The following is a 24,904-nucleotide window of genomic DNA, read 5'->3' as shown; positions in this document are numbered from 1 at the left end:
ACCTCACAGAGATCATAAATAAACAGACTTGTACGAAAATATTTATAGCTGTGCTTTTTATGGTGGCAAAAAACTGGAAAAGGAGGGTATGTCCTTCAATTGGGGAATGGCTGAACAAATTGTAGTATATGCTGGTGATGGAATTCTATTGTGCTAAAAGGAATAATAAACTAGAGGAGTTCCAGGTGAACTGGAAAGACCTCCAGGAACTGATGCAGAGTGAAAGGAGCAGAGCCAGAAGAACATTGTACACAGAGACTGATATACTATGGTAAAATTGAATGTAATGGACTTCTGTACCAGCAGCAATGCAATGACCCAGGACAATTCTGAAGGATTTATGGTAATGGATGCTACCCACATTCAGAGGAAGGACTGCAGGAAAGGAAACATATAAGAAAAACAACTGCTTGAACGCATGGGTTGGGGTGGACATGATTGGGGATGTAGACACCACACCAATGCAACTACCAACAATTTGGAAATTGGTCTTGATCAAGGACACATGACAAAACCAGTAGAAATGTGCGTTGGCCATGGGTGGGGGGAATGCGGAGAGTGAAGGGGAAAGTAGGAGCATGAATCATGAAACCATGTTAAAAATGAATATTAATAAATGTTTAAATTTAAAAAATCACTTGCCCATGATTCAATTTACCTCTGTCAATTCTTTTATAACCTTAGAATCTATTTTCAAAACATTAATTTGTTAGGGTCTGGGAACTTGAACTCATTGAAAGCAATCAATCAAATGATGCCTGAATATCTGCTTACTTCCTTGAAATGCTACTTTCAGTTGATAATTCTCCCTACTTCAATTTTTTTCCTCTATAGAAGGGAAAACATAAGCTAGAGTTGAGTTTTGTCTTCTTACTCTGAGATGTTATCTTCATTTCATCAGCCTGAGTAGTTTTTTTTATCCTTTCTTTAATCTTCCTCTTCTTCCCTGCATTGCTTATATATGCTGTTTCAGATTCTCATCATTCACTGAGAGCCTCAACTCATCTTGACACAGTGTTAGAGTGCAGGTTAGAGTGCAGGATCTGGATGTCTCGTATTCCTGAGTTCAAATCTGGCTTTAGACATTTACTAGTTGTGTGACCATGGGCAAGTCATTTAAACCTGTTTGCCTCAATTCCCCATCTGTAAAATAATCTGGGGAAAGAAATGGCAAACCACTGCAGTATCTTTACCAAGAAAACCCAATATAGAGTCATGAAGAATCAGACAGGACTGAACAACAACACAAGAAGTGTCTTTAGTAAAAGTAATTAAAAAAACTCTGAGTTTATCAATATATTTCCTATACATCCACATCAGTATCCTTGAGCAGACATCATATTCCATTCTCACTGGAATAATTTTTTCATTTTTTTTAGAATTTCCATATAGCAAGGCTTCAAGTCCCCTTTGGATGATTTCTTCCACCTAATTGTAATTGTAACCTAGTTATCCTTTCTCTCAACCTGGCAAAATTCTATTCTCCAGCCATCTAGGGCAAGTACCATACTATGTTAAGATTTCATTTCCTTTTATTTTACTGTCACTATGATAGAGTTATCACAACTCCAAGATTCCTTTCATTTCTACTTTACTAAGTAGTTCTTTGTTATTGGCTCAAACATATGTACAAGCCAAGGACACAAGTTTACTTTTGTTGTTTATTCTACCATTTGAGGGATGAAATCATAATCAAGGAAAGTTAAAATTTATCAGGTCTTCTGGAGACAGAGACAGAGACAGAGACAGAAAAAGATTTTTCCATCACTGATGTTATACTTAAGTGCCAGTTTTTTTAAACCTATTTTATAAAATCATATTGTTCATTTGTCTGTATCGATGATGTATAATGCATCCCTGCAACAACAATGATTCTGTTTATTATTACCTTGATTTTCACTCAGATGTTTTCCACTATATTTCTTCCCTTGGGTTCTAGAAATTCTTTCTCATGAATATATTCTTGGTATACAATAGTAGTCTTCATTGACTTTTTAACTATTCTATTCTTTTTGAATGAAGTATGCCATTCCACAGCCAAGTTTCTAGACACAAGTCCCTTTTAAATGATTCTCAGGAATGACTTCTAGGTCAATTTGTCTCCTTGTATTTTGTATCTCTAACCCCATTTGCTAGCCAAATTTTGTGCTTTCATATATAGTTTTCTAAATCTAGGAATTTTCTTGATAACTCTGTATGTATATTATTTTTGCTTTGCTTTAATGCTGTATTTGATACTCTCTAGAATTCTCTCAGCTTCAGTTTCCTCATTTATAAAATGGGGAATAACGACAGCTATTTCAAAGGATTGTTGTGAGGATCATGAGTTAATATATATATTTATATATTACATAGAAAACCTTAAATTCCTATATTAATATTAGCTGTTGTATTTTTCATACGTTGGCCTTACTTAGGTGCTCTCTGTCCTATGCCTAAAATTATCACTCCTTGTATTTTAATCTATGGTAATAAGATTCAATTCAGTCCACACACCATTTTCTTAGCTATCATTACTTAAAACTGTCATTTTTTTTGAATCTCCTAATTTTAGTTCACAGTAGTGATGAAGATATCACCTGTTTCCTCAAAGTATTTAGGTTTTTTTTATAGTTATTAGTAATGCTTTTTAGGTTCCTTATAATAACATTATTTGTAACCACATGAATTGCCAGAAGTAGGTAAAAGTCGATAGACTTGATATTTTTTTAGAAGTTTTCTTTCAGGTTATATATATATATATATATATATGCCCCAAGAAAACAGATCCTTTTGTTTTTTATATCAGGTCAATAAGTACTTTAAATCCAACCTCACAAGATTGGCAAAAATGTCCCAATTTTGGGGGGCAGCTGGGTAGCTCAGTGGAGTGAGAGTCAGGCCTAGAGACAGGAGGTCCTAGGTTCAAACCCGGCCTCAGCCACTTCCCAGCTGTGTGACCCTGGGCAAGTCACTTGACCCCCATTGCCCACCCTTACCACTCTTCCACCTATGAGACAATACACCGAAGTACAAGGGTTAAAAAAATGTCCCAATTTTTAAAAAATGGGAAAGGATGGACTCTTCAAATTGAAGGATATTTAGTTTGACCTCAATTCAAATGCATTATTTAGGAGATGGCTTGTGAGCTTTTTGGAAAGGGAAGTGTTGATAATCAATTCCTTTTTTTGATTGATTTACTAGATTGGTATGGAAGAAGGATACTATAGACATTTTATACTTGGTTTTAGCCAACAATTGACAAAGTGTCATGCTGCTATTATGTATAATATCTCCATTTTCTCCACATTTCTTTAATGTGGACTACATGATAGTATAGTTAATATATAGTTAATATTGTTATAGTTAGTTTAAAAATATTCTAATGACTTGATATTAATAGAAATAGTTATTGGCTTATTTTCAACTTAAAGGACATGTTTCCTATACTCAAGAACCCTATATGACAATGGAGGGGAAACAACATATAAATTGGAGCTGAAAAGGGAATGGATAAGCTTTCTTTTATTGAAGATCTTGAAGTGGGAGCCAGATGATAGATTTTCAGTTATCGTAAATGGGATATTAGTCTTAGTATAAGAATGGGAGAGCTAGAAAGGAGTCTCACCTCATAGTCTCTCTTCTCCATCCCTAACATTGGTGGCTGGCTCTCTTTATTCTTATATTACTAAGTAGCCAGTGAAGTACTTTCCATATCTAAGACAATAAGATTCTAAGGTTTTACGATGTTTAATTTTTGATAGAGGCTACTAAAAAAAGGAAGAAACTGAGAAAAGGAAAGGTCCTGTTGATTTTGACCATCCCACTTTTGAACTATGTAAGGAATTAAAATTAAGGGTTGGACTAAATATTTGAGAATTCTTAGATAGTACTATGGTCACTGATTTAAAAATATTATAGCTCAAGTCAAATTGACTTCCAGTAACTTTATTTACAAAGAGGTGGAACAAGTGAAAGTAGAGAAATGTAAAAGAGGGTAGAGTAAGAAGTCTAGCCTATCACTGTAAATGATGCTCTGGTCCCCAGTTCAAACCACACAGGGCTTGTTAACCCCTCAGCAAGAGGATTTGGTGGTGAATTAAACAAGGATTCAACCCACATGGCCTCCTCCAAGAAGGGGAGAACTAATCTCTGAAGATCCAGAAGCAGTCTTACCAGAAGCAGTCAAAGAGCCAGAGGCCCAGGTTGAAGTCCCAAGTCATAGCTCCAAGCCTCAGTCCCAGTCCAAGATCCTCCAAGCCTGAAAATTCAGACCAAAGACCTCTTGGACAGGAAGTTCAGGACTTTTATAGTCCTTTCCCCATGTCTCTTCCTGTCCCTTCCTCTACTTTACAGGAGCCAATTGCAGTCTTTAAATTTGCTTAGCACTACCCAAGGGGTGGTTAGTCACTTCTAGAGTTGTCATGCACTTTTAGCAAGTGGCTTGTGGACCTCCCCTACTTAGTGTTAAGGAGAGGTCTTTTCAGTTTTTATTGATTAATTTAAAAATAGTTAAGGGGAGAGCTAATCCTTTCTTCACAAGTACTTTTCATAAACTGGAAGGAAGCTTGGTATGTCATATAGGCTATTTTGGTACTCTAGGGTTTCATCACACTTAAATGACCACAATTTGATCAACCCAAAGAAAGAACAACCAAAAGAAAGGTACCAAAGAAAGAAGTTATTTTTCCTTTTTCACTTCATTCCTTATTTTCAGGTAACACTTCCTAGTTAAAACGAAGTTCTTTGGATGAAGCTTAATCCTCTTCTCTCTTACCAAGTCCTCTAGAAAGAGGAAATGTGTTTTGTGCTTAGTAAGTACTATAAAATGTGAGCTACTACTAGTCTACGTTGAATATTTTTTATTAGACAGCTTTTGTGAAATTTCAAGACAGAATTTAAGAAACATAGAATTTAAAGTTTTCAGTCTGTATTCAGATTTTTACATATTATTTAGCTTGTCAACATAGAGGTAAAGCTAGTCTCAACATTTCAACTTTACTATCTATTTCAAACTTACTAATATACACAGTAAAAAGTGAGGACTTACAACCAAATTGTACAGTGACAAGCTATTGATACAGATAATTTTGGAAAAATTAAAGCTTTTGGTCTTCCACAAATAATAACTACACATTGGAAGAGCCAAGTGGTATGTGGCATTGTTATTTGGTTCTATAAATCATTCAACCATTTTATCAATAAGTATCCATTAAGTAGCCACTATTTTTATAGCTCTAAAGATATAAAGATAAAAATGAAACAGTAGTAACAGCAATAAAGCATGGTGATCAAATGTTAATGATGCTACTATTAGCAATGCAAGAATCCAGGACAACTCCAAGGAGCACATGATGAGAAAGGCTATCAATAACTATAGAAGGAACAGACAGAGTCTAACCATAGGAGGAACAGACAGTCAACATATCATTCTTCACCTTAATTCTTCCATGGTAGTGTAAGTGATATGTGTCTTTTTAAAAAATATGATGAACATAGAAATATATATTGTATGATAACACATGCACAACCTATATTATATTATCTGTTCTCTTTGAAAAAGTGGAGGGGTGAGAGGGAGGGATCTAAAATATGTGGATTGCAAAATGTCAGAAAATATGAAACATTCCTCAATTGATAGTCAAAAGATATGAACAGTCAGTTTTACATTTATATATATATATACACGCACACATAAATTTATGTAAAATAGTCTAAATCATTATTGATTAACGAAATGCAAATGAAAACTATGCTAAGATATCTCACATATATCAGATTGGCTAAAATTATTAAAGGGCAAAATGGCAAATGTTGGGGAGGATATGGAAAAATAGGGACACTAATACATTGTTGAAAGAATTGTGAACTGATCTGACCATTTTGGAGAGTAATCTGAAATTATGCCCCCAAAATTATAAAATTGTGCATTCCCCCCTTGAATCATCAGGGGGGGAGAAGGAAAAGAACCTATGTGTTTTAAAATTATAACAACTCTCTTCGTGATTGCAAAGAAGTGGAAATTGAGAAAATGCCCATCAGTTGAGGAACAGCTAAACAAATTGTGGCATATGATGGAATACTATTGCACCATAAGAAATGATGAGCTGATAAATTCTTTAAAAAACATGAAAAGACCTACATGAAATTATAAAGAATTAAATTAACTGAACGAAGAGAACATTATATACAGAAACAGAAATATTGTTTGAAAAATGACTCATTTATGTCTACCTCTAGATATAGTACTGACAAATGGAAGCAAGAAACTGACTTTTTGTCAAATGATGCCTTCTCTAGTGAGGGGAGTAGAGGGAGGGTGGAAGATAACCTGAGAATTTTAATGTAATAAACAAATAAATAAATAAAAAGAGAGAAAGAACGAAAAAGAAAGAAAGAAAGAAAGAAAGAAAGAAAGAAAGAAAGAAAGAAAGAAAGAAAGAAAGGAAGAAAGAAAGAAAGAAAGAAAAACTATGGAGATGGATTACCTAGAATGAGTAGTAGGGAAATGTTGTGATTTCATACAGGGCAAGCCAATTTTCATGCATGAGAAAATGGCAGTGATTACTTGTGTATGGTAGAAAAGGACATCATGTGAATTCTAGGTTAGGGCTGAGCTATCTAGAATGTAGGAGGGGAACTGAGTGTGAGCATTAGTGGTTAATAAAGACAGCCTTTGCCTACTTCACAATTTTCCCTAATTTAAACATTCTGTAATTCGTTCATTTAAATAAATGATGGTTTGGTAGGTAAGCAGCCCGTGTGAAACACTTTAAAATAAAAATATTCAGGTCATATTTTTGATATTCTGAAAGAGAACTAAAAGAAAAATAAAATAGAAGAATGTTTTTATTGTTATTTAAGATATTTCAGTATATTACTAGCTAAAATGTATAATATTAGATTGAAAACCAAAAATGATTGCATATAGGTTAACAAATCAAGAACAGAATCATTTAAAAAATTAAAGGATATTTCCTATTCTAAGAAATGTGGTTGGATTGAGTCCTTGTTATAGGCAAATTGATAAACTCTATTACTACTTAAAGAAAAATAGCTTCGGCTTGTTGAATTGACTTATGAAGAATATCTCACCACTCAAGCACCTCACATTCTCTAAGTTAAAAATGGCATCTTTGATTTCTTGCCTTCATAAATAAATGTAACCAATTTCAGTAATCAAAACCAACAGCCATGAAATTCACTCAAAACTAACTCTTTCTTCAGAATCTCTATTTCTATGAAGCATTTTCCAAGCACAGAAGTGCCCTCAGGACCATTTTCATAGATGAGACATTCAAACAATTCCAAATAACTGTCAGGAACTGTCAGTTCTACTCCCTTTAGTAAATAAAAATAACCTTTCAGAAGCTAGTTATTTGCTCAGTCCATGTTTTGTACTCAACATGTAACAGTTATAAGGCTCTGTTTTTTATGCCAGTGAAATTTGTTGAAATTTTCCAATTTGATTCCTTTTACTATTAACACAAATAACAGGGCGGGTGGTAATCATGGGTCCATTCCTTGAAGACTACTAATCAAATTTTAGGAAAAAGCTCAGTCATTGGCTTCCTGAAGGTAGCAGACAAATTGCTTTCATTGTACCTGTCAGACTAATATCAAACAATTTGTAGGAAAACAGCTGGTCTCCACAAAACAAAATTAAAATGGATGGAGGCCTGGCCAAGTGATTTAAGTTGAAGGTTTGCCCATAGCATGGATGACATTTCCCCTCTATTTAAATAATGAGTTTATTAAACTTGGAGCAGATCTTTAAGTGGAGATAATGAAGAGTAACATGCTTAGAATTAATCTTAAATATTTCAGTTTTAGGAATAATATTAATGATGATGATGATGATAGCTAGTGTTTTATTGGGTCTATGGTATCAATATACATTATAAACATTGTCATTTGATCCTAACAGTTATTCTCATTTTTACAGATGAGGAACCTGAGGTTCAGAGTATGCCAAAACTGAAAGAGTATAGAACTTGGAGTCTGAAGACCAGAGTTCAAGTACTGGTTCATTCTGTCATTAGCTGAGTGATCTTAAGCAAGTTACTTTATCTTTTTAGGTATATTTACAAATCTAAAATATTAGGAGGGGTGGTTTATATGAAATCCAAGTGAAAATATTCTACTATTCTTTAAGTGCCATTTTCCCCAGTACCTTTGAAAGGATGGGTATCAGTCCTAGCTTGATCTTTTTCTACAAAGCTATCACCAGAGAGAGTAAGCATCCAATTTAATTGAAGTAAATCTGTCATCAGATGACCTTGGATAAGGATGGTTCAAGATAAAATAAAATAGGTTTGTTTTTTTCCTCCTTTGGAAGTCCACTCCCCTTTCCCCCAACCCAATAATAACTGTAATTACTTTGCTTCTACAATTGTACACTGTGAATTATTTGTTCCAATAAGCCTAGTGTAGTCTTTTCTAATTAGAAATCAATTCTGGAACTATTCTTCTTTCCCTAAATGCCCTTTACCCACTCCACAATTCAAGTCCTTCCCAACCTTCAGTGTCCTAGGGTTCAAACCTACAGCTGAGTGGGCATTAGATGATTGGAATGTATAGGAAAAGTGGAATGTTTGGGTTGGGACCTCGAATGAGAATGTGTCTATTATTTCTGGACTCAAGATTATTGTCAACTAAAGTTGCTTCTTATGTCTTGAAACAAATAAGCATTAGTTGATGCGCTTCCTCTTACCTATTGTTTTTCTGACCTTTTTTTCCTGGAAAGGATATAAATTCCCTTTACCTCAGACCATTTTTTCCTGTTTGTGGTTCTATTGATAGATTTTTTGGTCCTTTGTCCTGGTTTATTAGTTGCTAAGTTGATACTTAGGAAAGAATTGTGCTTGGCAAATTCAATTAAATTCAGCAAATATTATTAAGAGCTAATATTTGCAAGATGCTGTGCTAGGCAGAGAGGATAGAAGATAAAAAATCTAAAAATCCATGCTCTCAAGTATAAGCAATGTAAGTAGCAAACAGTGAATTAGCTTCAGAAAGACTAGCTGTGTGACTCTGTACAAGTCAGTAAATTAACATTTTTAAGCTCTTACTATGCTCCAGAAACTAAGTTCTGGGGATACAAAGAAAGGCAAAAGACAGTTTCTTCCCTAAAGGAGTTCAGAGTCTAATGGAAGAATTAGTATGTAAAATAAATATATGTGGGGAAAAAATTAGAGATCATGAATAGAGAGTTGGTACTAGTATTAAGAGGGAATGGGTGGAAATGCGTGTTGGCTATGTGGGGGGGGTGTTTAGAGGGGGGAGAGAGTAAGAACATGAATCATGTAACCATGGAGAATTTTTTCTAAAAAAATTAAATTAAACTTGCGTGAAAAAAGAGGGAATGGGACTCTCTTGTAAAAGGTAGTATTTTTAACTAGAGCTTGAAGAAAGTCAGGGAAACCAGTAGACAAAAAGAAGGGAAAGACTTCTAGGCAAAAGAAATAGCTAATGAAAATACCCAGAGTCTGGAAATAGAGTAGACTGGGCAAATGTCTGGACCAAAATGTATCTAGGAGGGAGTAAAGTGTAAAACCAGAAAGACCAATTTATGAACAGCTTATTGTATTCAAACTCTGAGGATTGTTAGTCTCACCTTGATTGACAGTTGGAGACACTGGAATGTTCCAGGATGCTGTGAGGACAGGAGCAAAGGCAGTTGGCCTGAGGATATAAATACCCCTACCAGTCATCTGGGAGGGGTCTTTGGTCTTTGAACTTGACCATTGATCTTTCATCTTTGATCTTTGATCCTGGAGCAGTGATCTGTGGGTCTCTGACCATGGTCATTGATCCTCTCTGAATCTCCCTAGATCTTTAAGCATTTGAATTATCTTTAGCTATTAGTTATCTGGGCCCAGGAGGTGAAGGGAGGAAGGGAGGAAGAAGAAGAAGAGATGGATTTCTGAAGGGTGGTTATTTCCTGAAGGCTGTGCAAGGCTGACATATCACAAACTGAGAACAAGGAAGCTGAGAAAAATCACAATATCTGTACCAACTGAGCAGTTTGCCCTCCCTGGTTTGGCAGTGGCCAAGCTGAACCAGAGGAGTGTGAAACCAGTAGCTCCAGCCTTACTGAAACAACAGCCTATAGTCCTGAGGGATTATTGGTCATAGATATTAGTGTGACAGGGTCTCCTATCCCCAATCTCTTCCTGTTTGTTCCTTTCCCTATTTAACTTCAATAGCTAAAGTTTTATTAAGTCCTTTCCTGAGTGGTCATTATATCATGACCCTTGGGGAGGGAGCAACGCAGTCAGATAAAACATGATCCAAAGCTAATTAGAGCCCAATATTAATAATTAATCCATCCCCAGGTGTGACCACAAGGGTCCCGCCTGGGCACTGTTATATAGAAATAGGAATTATATCATCTAGCAAAGGTGACTGAGTTGATATTCTCTCAGTCACCAGCTATCTAGGGGAATACAAGACACAGCTTCCCAAAACGATATCCCCTAGAAGCATAGTATAGATTATCAGAGAGTCCTATTTATTTTTTATAACAAGCTTCAAAAGCCAATCAGACTATTTTACATTTGATCCTGGATCTGGTCGTCATTTTTTACCTGTCTGTGTCTCAGTTTCCTCAACAGTAAAATAAGAATAATTGTCTAAAGAGAATTTATGGTTTGATTTTTGTCAAAAGTGAATTTTGGGGAGAACATAATTGACTTCAGTTTGTTCTGTAGTTTTACTTTTGTTGTGCATATCTGCATGAATTATAAGACTAACTACTAACAGGTGATTCCCCTCTAGTGTTTTCTCTGCTCCCCTAATTGAGACCAAAAAACTCCAAACTCAATTACAAAAGAAAAAGAACATTTAGTCTCTGGAATGTTCCCTTCCTTCATCTAACCTGAGAGGTGGTTCCCTTTGACTTAGTGAAATTAGCTCTACTAAGTGGAGAGTTTCTCATCTATTTTGTGTGGAAAATGTTATACATTACCTAAACAAGCACATTTCTATTTTTTGGTAACTAACTGCACTATAATGAGCAGCCGTCTTTTTATTTCTTTGATTTGTTTAATATATACATTCTCCTAGCTGAATTGTAACTGACACACATTCCTCTTAATTGCTGGTGGGATGTTGCACTTAAAATATAAAAAAAATTCTGTTTCTATGATTGGTTCTAGCTTATTGGCATTAATTGGACATTTATGCAACACTTCTTCATTGGATTGTTGTGAGAAACAAATTATACAAAGTGTAAAAAGCTTTTGAAAATTTTAATTTGTGGTATTACTATTACTGGAGGGCAATGTTGCAGAACAATAACTAAACCTACTCACCTCCTCAATCTGATAGTCAGGGGATACAACATTTTGCTGAAGTTCTCTCAATTCCACTAGGTTTTCTCTACTTCCAATCCTCATTTATTTCTTATTTTTATGAATATCCATGAGAGGCAGAATGGCTTAGCAGGCTGACCTTGGACTCAGGAAGCCCTGTGGTCGTTCATGTTCTGCTTCTCACATATTCTGTGACCATTAACATATTGAATAACCTCTCAGTGCCTCAGGCAAGTGTTGAAGACCATAATCAATCAATCAATCAATCAATCAATAAACTTTTATTAAGTTTCTTCAATTTGCTAAGTTCTGGGGATACAAAAAGAAGGAAAAGCTAGTCCCTGTTTTCAAGTTATAGATGAATTGCTAAGAGGGCATTTCTATGAGTTCCTCAGGTTGGTGAAATCATAGGTCCAGATCATTGCCCTCCCCCAACCTCCCAGCTAAACTAAAACCAAGAACTCTTGTATTTTCTGTTGAGTGACTGGAAAATGGAGTGTTCTAGACAAACATCTTTTTTTAGTGGATAGAGAGCTAGCCTTAAAGCAAAGGATACCTGATTTTAAGTATATACTGGCAGTGTCACTTAGCACGTCAGTTACTGACTGTTTCAATGCTCTCTGCAGCTCTCTAGCCTCTAAATTTCAGAGAAGTTGGTGATCTATATTAGTAGAAGGAGCTTACCCACTCAGGAGTTTTCCAAGAAAACCACTCGTGGTTTCCTTGATTGAGAAAACTTTCTCTAATCATACAAAGTGGACAGTTACGCTGCCATTCAAGAAAGCTAAAATACTAATGTTAATTATTCTAATATATAAAGACTTAAATTGCTTAAAAACTCCTCATAATTCCCTTTGTTCTTAAAGTTTTTTTTTGCTGATTACATGTCTATAAAGTTTTCAATAACCATTTTTCTGACCTTTTATAATCCGTGTTCTCTTGCTCCCTTCCACCCCTCCATTTTCCCCTCCCCAATACAGCAGATATGATGATAAAGGTTGTACATGTGTTTTCATATAATATATATTTTCATTTTGTCATACAGTGAAAGAAGACATATATCATTTACACTAGTGAAAAAATTTATGGGGGAAATAAAGTGCAGAATGGCATCCTTGAATCTGCATTCAGATTCCATCTGTTCCTTCTATGACACTGGATAAACTTTTTCATTAAGAGTCCCTTGGAGTTATACTGGATCCTTGCATTGTCGGTAACAGTTAAGTCATTCGCAGGTGATCATCGTACATTATTGTACTTGTATATAATGTTCTCAAGCTTCTGCTCAATTCACTTTGTATGCCTTAAATGTCTTTTTAGATTCTTTTTTGTGTGATTGTTTTATTCATCCTTTCTTATGGCATAATTATATTGCATTACAATCATATGCCACAACTTCTTCGGCCATTCCTCAGTTGATGGACAACCCTTTGTTGCTAGTTCTTTGTCACCACGAAAAGAGCTGCTATAGATACTTTTATATGAATAGATCTTTCCCCCAATTTTTGATCTTTTTACAATATAGACCTAGTAGTGGTATGGCTGGGTTAAAGGGCAAGCACAGATAAATTGCTTTCCAGAATAGTTGCATCATTTCACAACTCCACCAACAGTATATTAGTGTCCCAACTTTCCCATGTCCTTTCCAATGTGCATTTTCTTTTTTGATCATGTTCGTCAGTCTGATAGCTGTGAGGTAGTACCTCAGAATTGCTTTAATTTCCATTTCTCTAATTAATGATCATTTGGAGCATTTTTTCATATGACAAAAGAGAATTTAAATTTCTTCATCTGAAAATTATTCATATAATATCTTATCATGCCAATTGGGGAATGCTTTGTATTCTTATAAATCAGACTCACTTCTTTCTATATGTGATTAATGAGGCCTTTGTCAGAGATATTTCATATTAAAATTTTTCTCCAGTATATAGTTTGCTTTCTTATCTTTCTTATCAGATTGTTGGGTTTGCCGAATACTAGGTTGTTATGGTCATTGACTACTGTGTGTTGAGTGCCCATTTTTTTCTAATGATCTACTACTCTATTTCTTGACAAATATCAGATTGTTTTGATGGTTGCTGCTTTATAATACAGTTTGAGATCCGGTGCAACTAAGTCACTTTCCTTCATATTTTTTCCTATTAATTCTCTTGATGTTCTTGGACTTTTGTTCTTCCAGATGAATTTCCTTATCTTTCCTAGCTCTATGAAATCATTTTTGTTTTGTTTGATTGTAATGATACTGAATTAATTTAGGTAGAATTGTCATTTTAATTATATTGTCTTGGCCTATCTATGAGCAATTAATGTTTTTCCAATTGTTTAGGTCTGACTTTATTTGTGCAAAAAGTGTTTTGTAGTGGTCATATATATGTATACATATATATNTTTTTCTAATGATCTACTACTCTATTTCTTGACAAATATCAGATTGTTTTGATGGTTGCTGCTTTATAATACAGTTTGAGATCCGGTGCAACTAAGTCACTTTCCTTCATATTTTTTCCTATTAATTCTCTTGATGTTCTTGGACTTTTGTTCTTCCAGATGAATTTCCTTATCTTTCCTAGCTCTATGAAATCATTTTTGTTTTGTTTGATTGTAATGATACTGAATTAATTTAGGTAGAATTGTCATTTTAATTATATTGTCTTGGCCTATCTATGAGCAATTAATGTTTTTCCAATTGTTTAGGTCTGACTTTATTTGTGCAAAAAGTGTTTTGTAGTGGTCATATATATGTATATATATATATATATATATATATATATATATATATATATAATTGTGGTCATCCTGCTAAACTCCCAGACATTTATAATCTAACCCCTCCCTGAATGTTTATAGTGGCATCTACCATGGTGCCCATTGGTACCCTTTCCCCTTCTTCAGTTTACTCATTGGGGTGAGGGAAACTGATAAGAATGCATGATTTAAAAAGTTGGGAGGCCACTCACTTGAAAAACAAAGTAGAAGGCTTTTTTTTCTTGACTATACTTGATAACTTGATAATGTAGAATGGGGATGAACATGAATCTGAGATTACCTTTAATTTGTCCTTTAAGCAAAGACTTTAAACCTTTATTACTAAAATTTTCTTAACTTGAGCTTCAAATACTCATTAGATACAGTTAAGTTTCAATGATTTGTTTATAATATTTAACCTCAATGTATATTTTCAATTTCTCATTTACATGATATAACAGGTGATAAAGTCCTTTGTTCCTATCTATTATTTCTTTTAGTTCCATAATTCAGTCAAGAGGAAGTTTTCATCTCACTTAACTGTCCCCTACTTCCTTGTCATAAATTATAAATATAGTCAATTAAGGCAGAAAAAGACAATGCTACCTATTTTGGTATTCAGAAAGAATGCTATCTTCAGGAAAGGGTAGATACATTGTTCTCCTTGCAAATCAGGGAATAGTTGTTCTGAGCATACTTTTTTATATGTCAGAATCTAATGACTTAATGATGTAAGTAATATTATGTATTTCCAGGTCATTGTTGTTTTTTAGTTTCATCTCAACCTTCATAACCCCATTTGGGATTTTTTTAGCAAAGATATTGGAGTGGTTTCTCCAATGATGACATAAGGCAATCGAGACAAATAGGGTAAAGTGACTTGTCCAAGGTCACACAGCTATTAAATGTCTAAGGTCAGATTTGAACTCAGGAACATGATTCTTCCTAACTCCAGACCTGATACTCTATCCATTGTTCCACCAATCTGCCCCTCCAGGACATTAGACATAGTCAATTGCAAATACTAAAATATACTAAGGAAGCTAGATATAATGTTGGACAGAGTTCTAAACTTGAACTCAAACTCAGAAAGATTGGAATTCAAATCCTGTCTTTGACTCTAAAGTCAAAATAAAGATATCTAAATATCTGACCTTACCAATGTCACTTGACTCTGGCTGCCTTACCTTATTCATCTGTAAAATGAATAATAATAGAATGTACTGATGATCAAATTATATACCTGTAAATTGTCTTACAAACTTTAAAGTATTATATAATTGTGAGCTATTATTATATATTAGCAATACTTGAATTTTCGTAATTGATTATCTGCACTATTCTGTTCCTCCTGTTAGTAAGCTTAATTAACAACTGAATCCAGAACTTGAAACGTATGCTTAATCTTCTGCCCACCTTGCCAAAAATATTGAAAATGACCTAAAGATGGACAAGTGATGAGTGAAAGATCTAGATTATTTACAAGCTGGAAAATATGTCTCTGAATAGGGGAGTGTTGTCTCCTCTTACATGAGTTAGAAGAAACTTGAAAAATAAAATAAAATTTTGTTTTCTTTCCAGATATAAAGCCATTGTGAATCCTATGGATATCCAGGCATCAAGTGCAGTCATGTGGACCTGTATGAAAGCCATTGGCATATGGGTAATTTCTGTGCTGTTAGCACTTCCTGAAGCAGTCTTCTCTGAAGTGGCCCACATCAGTAGTATGGATAATGGCAGCTTCACAGCATGTATGCCGTATCCACAGACCAATGAGTTACATCCAAAGATCCACTCAGTGCTGATTTTCTTGGTCTATTTCCTCATACCTCTTGTTATCATAAGTATTTATTATTATCATATTGCTAAAACATTGATCAAAAGTGCACATAACATCCCTGGAGAATATAATGAACATTCTAAAAAGCAGGTAAGAAAACAGGTGGGAGTGGGAAAAGGTCCTATAGACTAGCAATTGTTTTACATTTTACCTAATAAGTTCAGGAAATTGTGAAAGAATGAATGAAAAATCATTTATTAAATGTTTCCTATGTGAAAAGTATTGTGCTAAGCACTGGATATACGAATAGAAAACTAGAGAGAGTTTCTATTCTCATGGAGCTCAAATTCTAAGTAGAGGGTAGGAGACAGAATGCACACATAAGATTTCAGTCACATGGAAGTCAAATGCAAAGGTTCCATTGTTCTTAGTATGAAATAACATTGTGATATTCTTTTTTTTTTTACTTTTTTTTAAACCCTTGTACTTCGGTGTATTGTCTCATAGGTGGAAGATTGGTAAGGGTGGGCAATGGGGGTCAAGTGACTTGCCCAGGGTCACACAGCTGGGAAGTGGCTGAGGCCGGGTTTTGAACCTAGGACCTCCTGTCTCTAGGCCTGACTCTCACTCCACTGAGCTACCCAGCTGCCCCTGTGATATTCTTTATAGTCAAGACCAGGCTGGCACAGAGATGTATCATATATTTACTCAATGTAGTATGCATTGAGGTGATCTGAGAACATCTTACTTGCCCCTTCTCTGCCCCACCCCTCCACCAAATGTTGCCCAAAGTCCTGTCTAAAGGCTTAAAATTCTATTATTAGAATTAATTTCTCAGAGTTAATAAGTCTCTTTTAGAAGTAAATATCTTGGTGAGAGGGGGTTGACATATAATATTGTTAATCATAGTTATTCAGGTCATTAGTTTACTTAAAGTTTTTTTTCTTAGAGAAGCTAACTGAAATGCAGGTAGGAAATTAGAGTTTTATTGAAAAGTAAGGGATGGAGAAAGAGAATTAATTGTAGAGTGTGGGCACTGCCTGGGGAAGGAAGTATAAGTGGGTTGACATTATGGGAGTTGCTAGCTATCCTGAAGGTGGCATGGAAGTGCAGGACACTAAGGACAAGTGAATGCCAGAGAGAAGATAGGGACTGAAGGTGAATTTAACTACTTTATAATTTTGCTTAGAATTGGCCCTAAATTTCCACAATGAAAAAATTTAATCTCCAAAACATTTTGTCATTAAGAGCATTTTCAATAAAAAATAATCATATAGGAACCAAAATATTCCTGAAAGCCGGGGCTTCAAAGGAAGGTCTTATTATATATAAACCTGGAGAGAGAAATTTTTTATTGGTTTTTGGGGAAAGTCACTTTGATTTTTCAGTGCCTTAGGTAACTCACTAACAGGATGCTAAAAGTAGTTACAAATATATATATAGGGGAACACCTTCTCTGAATTTCCCTATACCAATAAAATTATGTTTTTTTGTTTTTGTTTTTAATAATCCATTGTACTTTGTTTATTAGGTTTACAAAAACTGTACATTTTTTTTCTTAAGAAAAAGCATTAACTTAGTACTGGTATCAAATAGACTAAACATTCATTAACAGGAAAATATTCTGATTTTTATTTTTGCATGTTATTCTCAAGTACACAATTACAATAATGTCACACTTCCCAATATGATTTTCTTTTTATGTATTTTACTTTTTTACAAAGTGTACAGAGGGAGGGATATACAAACATTGTGGATCTTAATGAATTTAATTTGAAAGTATCTAAACTCAAGGAAAAGTCTTGCTCAATAGCAATACCTTTTCTCAATTTGCTCACAATTTTAAGTTACATTTTAAAATTCTAAGACATATAATCAAAGTGTCAGAAACTAGATGGTAGAAAATGACTTCAAGATAAAACAAAAGAAACAGTCATTGCAGCTTACCCCAGGGGACCAAGTTCATGGAGACGTTCTACAAAATAATTGCCTCCAAAATGCATGCTACAGTAAAAATTAAAGGGAACTCATTTTGATTTTTAAGGTGTTATAAAATTTTTATTTTTAACTATTGATAATTTGTGGAATACTTAGAATTTTTCACAATTCAATAATTCATCTATACAGGTAGCAAGATATAGGGAGCTAGATAGTCTTGGAGTAAAGAGAATAGATCATAGATTTAGGACTAGAAGATATGTTAAAGATCCTTTAGTTCAATACCTTTATTTTATATATGAGGAAACTCAAAGAGGTTATATGAATTACCTAAAGTCACTCAGGCAGTAATTAATCAAGGCTGGATTTGAACTTTTATTCTGTGGCTCTAAGTTCAGCATTCTTTCTACTGCATTATGCCATGTGACCATGGGTAAGTCACTTACTCTCCTTGAGACTCAGAATCCTCTTCTCTAAAACAGAGATGCTAATACTTGTATTTCAAAGAATTCTGGGGAGGAAAGAAAGCTTTATAAACTTTTAAGGGCTACATCAAAGTTGATTATTATTAGACTTCTATTTGAAAGGGTCAGGGTTAAAAAAATCAGGCCTACTTTGAAAGTCTCTTCTGTTTTTTTTCTATTTAGAGTACTCTTGTGTCTGAAAAAATGTCCAAATTTATTTAGTTTTCCTGCCTCATTAATTGGGTGGATTTAATATAAACAGAGATAATTTGTGCTAATAGTTGGAGGCTTGATAAAAAGAAAAGCAGTTAAATGCCAGGGAGCTTTGAAAGATTGTGGATTGGAAATGTAAAAGGCTTAGGCATTTACTTGTGATTGATCATCTAAGTATGTGTAAACTGTCAAATACAAGTGGTAAAGGCAATACTAAGTGCTGTGATTAAACTAAGAGATTTCACAGCAATGCCAGTTGCCATTTTGATGAAGTAAAGTCATTGTTTTGCTGATGTTTTGTATGCATTGTAATAGCAAGGTCCACTTCACTAATGTCAATGATTGTTAGATTTGGAGGATCACTTGATTTGATTCCACTCATCTGAATGATTATTCTTCTTCTATTTTCAGATGGAAACACGAAAACGCCTGGCTAAAATTGTCCTGGTTTTTGTGGGTTGCTTCGTGCTTTGTTGGTTTCCAAATCATGTGCTCTACATGTATCGATCATTTAACTACAAAGAAATTGATCCATCCCTTAGCCACATGATTATTACCTTAGTAGCTCGAGTGCTGAGCTTCTGCAACTCTTGTGTCAACCCATTTGCTCTTTACCTGCTCAGCGAGAGCTTCAGGAGACATTTCAACAGTCAACTCTGTTGTGGGAGAAGAGCCTATAGGGAGAGATCCACCAGCTACCTGCTTAGCTCCTCTGCTGTGCGAATGACTTCTCTGAAAAGCAATGCTAAGAACACAGTGACCAATTCTGCCTTCCTGAATGGGCACAGCGTGAAGCAGGAAATGTCTCTGTGATTCCAGTCATTTGACTCACTACTTGAAAGAACCCACTCTATATCATTGCTGAGCTGAGCATGACTAAACAATTCTTTCCTTCTTCCTACATTTGTTCAGCGAATTCATTAGAGGATTGATCACTGTTAACTCAGAGAAGGCAAGGCAAACAAGATAAGTCTTTTTCTTTGAATGGGTCCTTTAATTACATTCAACAAATGGATTGCCCACATAGAGAAAGACTGAAGAGCAGTATTAAATTTCTTCCAAGCTCTCAACTCACATCTTCCCTGACCCCACAAAAAATCCAACAATCTGATAAAACCAATATTACAACTCTGATTTAAGCTATTGCTACAGTTGACTGCAGTATGTTTTCCCATGGCAATGTTTTGTTTTGTTTTTTTGAGGGGTGGTGACATGAATTTTTATATTTCTTAAGATATTCCACAAGGGACCATATGACACAGAGATTCAGTTTTTAGAGAGAACCTGACATTTCTGGTATTGGTCACATTGACAGATGTTTACTTTGGAAAAATCATTTATAAATGGTGGCAATACGCACAAAATTAAAGTTGCTTCAAATTTGCACCCAAATTCAAAAGTGATGATAATAGCCATTGAAAATCTGGTGACTGAGTCAGCATAAAATGCATTCTTGACCTTTCAAAGTTTGTCTTCTAAGGTGATATGACATTTTTAACAGTAAAAAGAAGTAACAACAACAATAATTCACTAAATAATGAATTAGTATAATGCTTAATACCATCAGTACTAAACAGCAGAATTCTTTGGTGATGAATGTTGGTGATGAAGTTGCCCTTGAGGCTATGATCAAGTACATATCTATTGTCTCTTGAGAACAATAGTTACAGAGACTCTGCCATTCATGTCAGCTTCAGAACAACAACAAAAAAAGATGAAAAATTTATATTCTGATGAAGTATTTTGTTTCACATTTCATAGGATTATAGAATTAGTTAGAAGGGATTTTAGAGGTCATCTAGTACAATATCATTTCATAAGTATGAAAACTGAAACCCAGGGAAATTAAGTGACTTTCCTCAAGATCACACAAAGAAGATGTGCCAGAGTTAAAATTTGAACCTAAAACCTATGATTCCAAATTCAAGATGCTATCCACTATACCATACTATCTCATAATCTGTTGTGAATTGACATCTATTTTTTAACCCAAAACCAAATTTTGTCTTAATTAAATAATCCAGTTTCCTATTATGAGTCAGAAAGCATTGTCTTTGAATAAACCAATTGTAAAATATTGTTGTTTTCAAACGACACATAGCAGAAATTAGTTAGATTATTTAAGTTGTAAAGATGATAGTGCCAAGATACTACAGTACAGATGGTAAAAGCTAGTAGCCTTACAGCTCATCAGAAGAAATGGGTGTAGGAGGCCAATGAGAGAAACAGAGTTTCAAATAGATATTTTTATCTGGACCCTGTTGAAAACTATTATGCTAGTCAGAGCCGGACATGTTGGGCTATCTAAGATAAAAATCTGAGATTTCTCTTTTCACCCCTTTTATGATCCACACCTTTTCTTATTAGAAAGTGATATAACCCTACTGGAAAGTTTTAAGCTCTTAGCAAACCAACAGTCAAGAGGTTAACATTCTCTTCATTGGTCAGAAATACAACTGCTTGGTTTCAGACAGCCAAGGCCAAATCTAGACAAAATCTCTTCCAGTGGGGGATATTTGCCCCTGAGAAAGTATTCCCAGACTTAGTTTACTGATAATGGGCCAGCCAAAATTCATCTTTGGCCTTGTTCTATTTTGAAGCCAATGAGGATTTTTGTGCTTTGATATGACATAATTTGTCATTTCTGCACAACTGCGAAGTTCCTTTGTGTTTCTGTGTGAATTGGGTTTGATATACATTATATAATAAAATCCCAAACTCATTGCCAGAGAAAGAGGAGCAGCCATGAGCTAAACAGAAAGATCTCCCCTGTTCCTTTACTTTCTTATCAACTAAGCAGTCCTTACCAGACTCTCTGGAGATAATAAATAGATTTTGACAATGGGGTTGTTGACTTTTATCTCATTCAAACATTTTGTGGAGTGAACTCACTCCCTCACAAAGTTTTGGATATTCATGTAGTTCTAACTATTTAGATGTTTTTCCTTATATTGGCCTGAAATCTGCCAATTTATAATTTTCATTCATTGACCTAATTTCTTTTCTTGTGAATACATATAAAGGCCTACACTTGTGTTAAAAAAAATCCACTGAATGACTACAGAATTAGAGAGGTTTCTCCTCTGAATATTATTTCCCTTTTTGATCACAGGAAATTTTTAGGAGCAGATGGTTCCTTTCTTTTTGGGTGCTTGTAACTTCTGCTTCACCAGCTAGTTGTTTCTTATTAGTCAGAATTTGTTTCAGATTAACACTTCACTAGATAAAGTCCTTTACCTTGTGGGAACTAAAATTGTTATGATATAGCATTTTTGGCAGATGTCTGTGTAGTTAAAATATTTAAACATTAGCATATTTAACTTCTTTACCAATTTTATGATTTGATTCAGTAATTCATCATTCATTTCCTCCGTCCATCGGGGTGGTCTGGATTACATTTTTATGAAGTAATTTGTGGTTTTTTTTGTATCTTCACAAAAACGTTTATTGCCATACTTTAGGTTCTAGTATTTCTATATAGGAATATGTTTAAAAACAATGATCCACTACTGCCCCTTAAATCAGATTTGTTTTCTTAAATTCAATTCAACAACTATTAAGTGGCTACTAAATCCACAGCACTTTTGTAGGCACTGAAGATACAAAGATTAAGATGAAACTTTCCCTGAAATGGACATATTTCAGTCATCAATCTTTTCCCACAAAGGCTCAACAATACATATGAGGGTATTTATAATTCATGTGTTGAAATTTCAGTTTGCCTCATTATTTATATTCTGTGCTGTTAAATCAACATCTGAAGATGTCAGGGCTTTTCCTGTCCCTCTTCATGGTTATTTTCTCCTGTGGAAAATGGAAAATTTCAACTATATTACACAAGTCTCTCTCTATATAATATTTTTGTATTCTCTGTAGGAACAGATTTATAATTTATCTGAGGTTTCCCCCCACTTCCCCTTTTTCATTTTTTTTAACCCTTAACTTTTGTATATTAGCTCCTAGGTGGAAGCATGGCAAGGGTGGACAATGGGGGTCAAGTGACTTGCCCAGGGTCACACAACTGGGAAATGTCTGAGGCCGGATTTGAACCTAGGACCTCCCGTCTCTAGGCCTGACTCTCAATCCACTGAGATACCCAGCTGCACCCCCACCTTTTTCATTTTAAAAATCCTTTGATCATTTCAGCAAGGTTCTGGTCAAATATAGTTTTCTCAGTTCTCAGGAAATATCCTTCATCCTTAGTCAAGGATTTGTCATTTCAATATTTTAAGTTATGATCTGAAAAATTAGAACTTGTTCTTTAACAGCATCTTCAACATAGCCAGCTGTTGACTCTACATATTTTCCTTTCTCTTCCACATTCACAACCTTCAATTCACATATGTCATGCTTATATAAATAATCCTGTTAATTTAAAACTATCAGAATAATCTTAGTATTTAATCCGACATCTGGCTAATATAAAAATGTGCAAAGGATAGACTGAAAGAACCTGCTTAATAAAGCAGTCGGCATATTATGTTTACGTTAAGTATATGTATGCATTTCCTATACTAACCATTATTAGTCATTGATTCTAATTTAAAAATAGCAAAGTTAGAAATGTATGCTTCTCTACAAAATTTGACAGTATCTAAAAATCTCTGGATAATATTAAGGTTAGATGTTTCCCATTTTGTGGCTATTTTGTGTCTTTTTCTTTGGGGTATTTGTTTGGACTTTATTTTCAATATATTTGTATTTTCATTTGAATTTGATAATTGCCTATTTTTTTTTTGAGAATTTTGAAGAAAAAAGACCAACTTTTGATTCTCTGTATACAAATAAGCTATTTTGAAGATTTTCTGTGCAAATATGTCTATAGTATACGATCTAACTTCTGTGACATATAACTTTGCTGTAATCTTGTTTATACTTTTCCCAGCAGAACTTCCTTTCTGGAGTGATGTGATCTCCAATCTTTCCCTTTAAAAATACAGATAATTGAAAATTTGATGTCATAGAATATATATTTGGTATCTGAGATTTTCTCTAAACAATACTAAAATAGAAAAAATACCACACGTATTTAAAGGAGCAGGCTAATATTAAATTCAGATCTAAGAGTTTGGTATTTCTTGGATTTTCTGGAAGATTTTTAGATCTATTTATTACTACCAGACACTTCTAATATTTCTCCTCTAACTTAGTTCTAAAGATGAAAATGAGAAGGTTTATCTAGAATTCATCCATACAATAATGTCATAGAAACAAAAACCTGTGAGTAAATAAATAAAAGGGGGGGGAAATCTGTAAAAATGATGTATTGGGTTATTTCTGCACATTACATAAATACATTATAAAGGGAATAGAACGGTTCCCTATATATCAACTACACTTTTGTCAATGACAGAATTGAGATAGAGTTAAAGATATATTTATGAAATATGTCTGCTAGTATGTGGTATAAGGTTATTTTGAAAATACATTTTGCCACTAGAATATTTTCGAGGTCATACCAATTATTGAAATGGCATATTATGCTATTCTCCCATAGACACATATGGAAGAAAAGCCATAACTGGGAATTCTAATAACAGATCCAATTCACTTGCCCTTGACAATTGGAGATACATCTAAAGTACGACTACTTTTAATTGCAGTTGATATTCATTAGAGATGTAAGTCAAGAGAGTTAGAGATAATGAGGATGAGGGAGGCCAGGTTGTTCAAATGTGACAGAAAGTGAAATGGAGAAGACTGTGACCCAGGTACTGAACTCAGAGGGTAAGATGGAAAGTTGTCAGGGAATCTGTAGATGACAGCCATATGAATTTGTGAAGGCTGGAATGAGTGAATTTTAAAGTAAGAGAGGTGGTTACTAACTGATAGTAACAGAAAAGGATATGAAAGTGGCAGTACAAGTAGCAAATTTGCAACTCCTTTTCTGGTTCTATATATCAGGGACTATAAAAGAAAATATAGCTGGATTTACAGAAAATCCCAAGACAACTGGTATTTTCATGAAAAAAAAATTGAGGTCATAGGACCCTAGAGAGTGGGGATGATGGTAGCTTTGGAGTGAGGAGAAGGAGCTATAGGTAGACAAACAAAGGGGCCATTGATGGTAGGGGTATTGGGGCCAGCACGAGGCAAGCATCTTAACTTCTAATAAGAAATCATGCCATGCATAATATCTACATGTGAACACTGATGTCATTACCCTGTGTTAGTTTTTGTTTCATATCATATAAGTGGTGCAAATAGACCAAAAGTTTGTTGCAGTATTATAGAACAGTGTTTTTTGTTTTATTTTATCTTGTCTAGAGATTATTATGGTAGGAGGTATGATATTAGCATGAAGTAAATAAGAATGGTAGAAAGTTGTGCTTATTAATTTTCTTTGTAAAAATTATTTTGATTGAACTGAATACATAACTAATTGACTAAATTAACAGTTAGAATTGGCAAACCTATAATTTGATTTAGAAGGCCTAGCTTCAATGTTTGAAATGAAGTTTCAAAAT

At 34.4% G+C, this 24,904-nt stretch overlaps 1 protein-coding gene across 1 annotated transcript in view; it reads left to right on the top strand.

The window, feature by feature from the left end:
• Positions 1 to 19,250, top strand: part of NMBR (neuromedin B receptor) — a 28,208-nt gene extending 8,958 nt beyond the window's left edge. The window contains exons 2-3 of the mRNA XM_044675894.1: positions 15,624 to 15,972; positions 18,849 to 19,250. Of these exons, the coding sequence (XP_044531829.1) occupies positions 15,624 to 15,972; positions 18,849 to 19,250 (751 nt within the window). The remainder of the gene's footprint in view (positions 1 to 15,623; positions 15,973 to 18,848) is intronic.
• The last annotated feature ends 5,654 nt before the right edge of the window (positions 19,251 to 24,904 follow it).

This window comes from Gracilinanus agilis, chromosome 4 (genome assembly GCF_016433145.1).
Source record: "Gracilinanus agilis isolate LMUSP501 chromosome 4, AgileGrace, whole genome shotgun sequence".
Lineage (NCBI taxonomy): Eukaryota > Metazoa > Chordata > Mammalia > Didelphimorphia > Didelphidae > Gracilinanus > Gracilinanus agilis.
The sequence above is the reverse complement of the archived record's forward strand: the minus strand, read 5'-3'. Positions and strand labels throughout refer to the sequence as shown.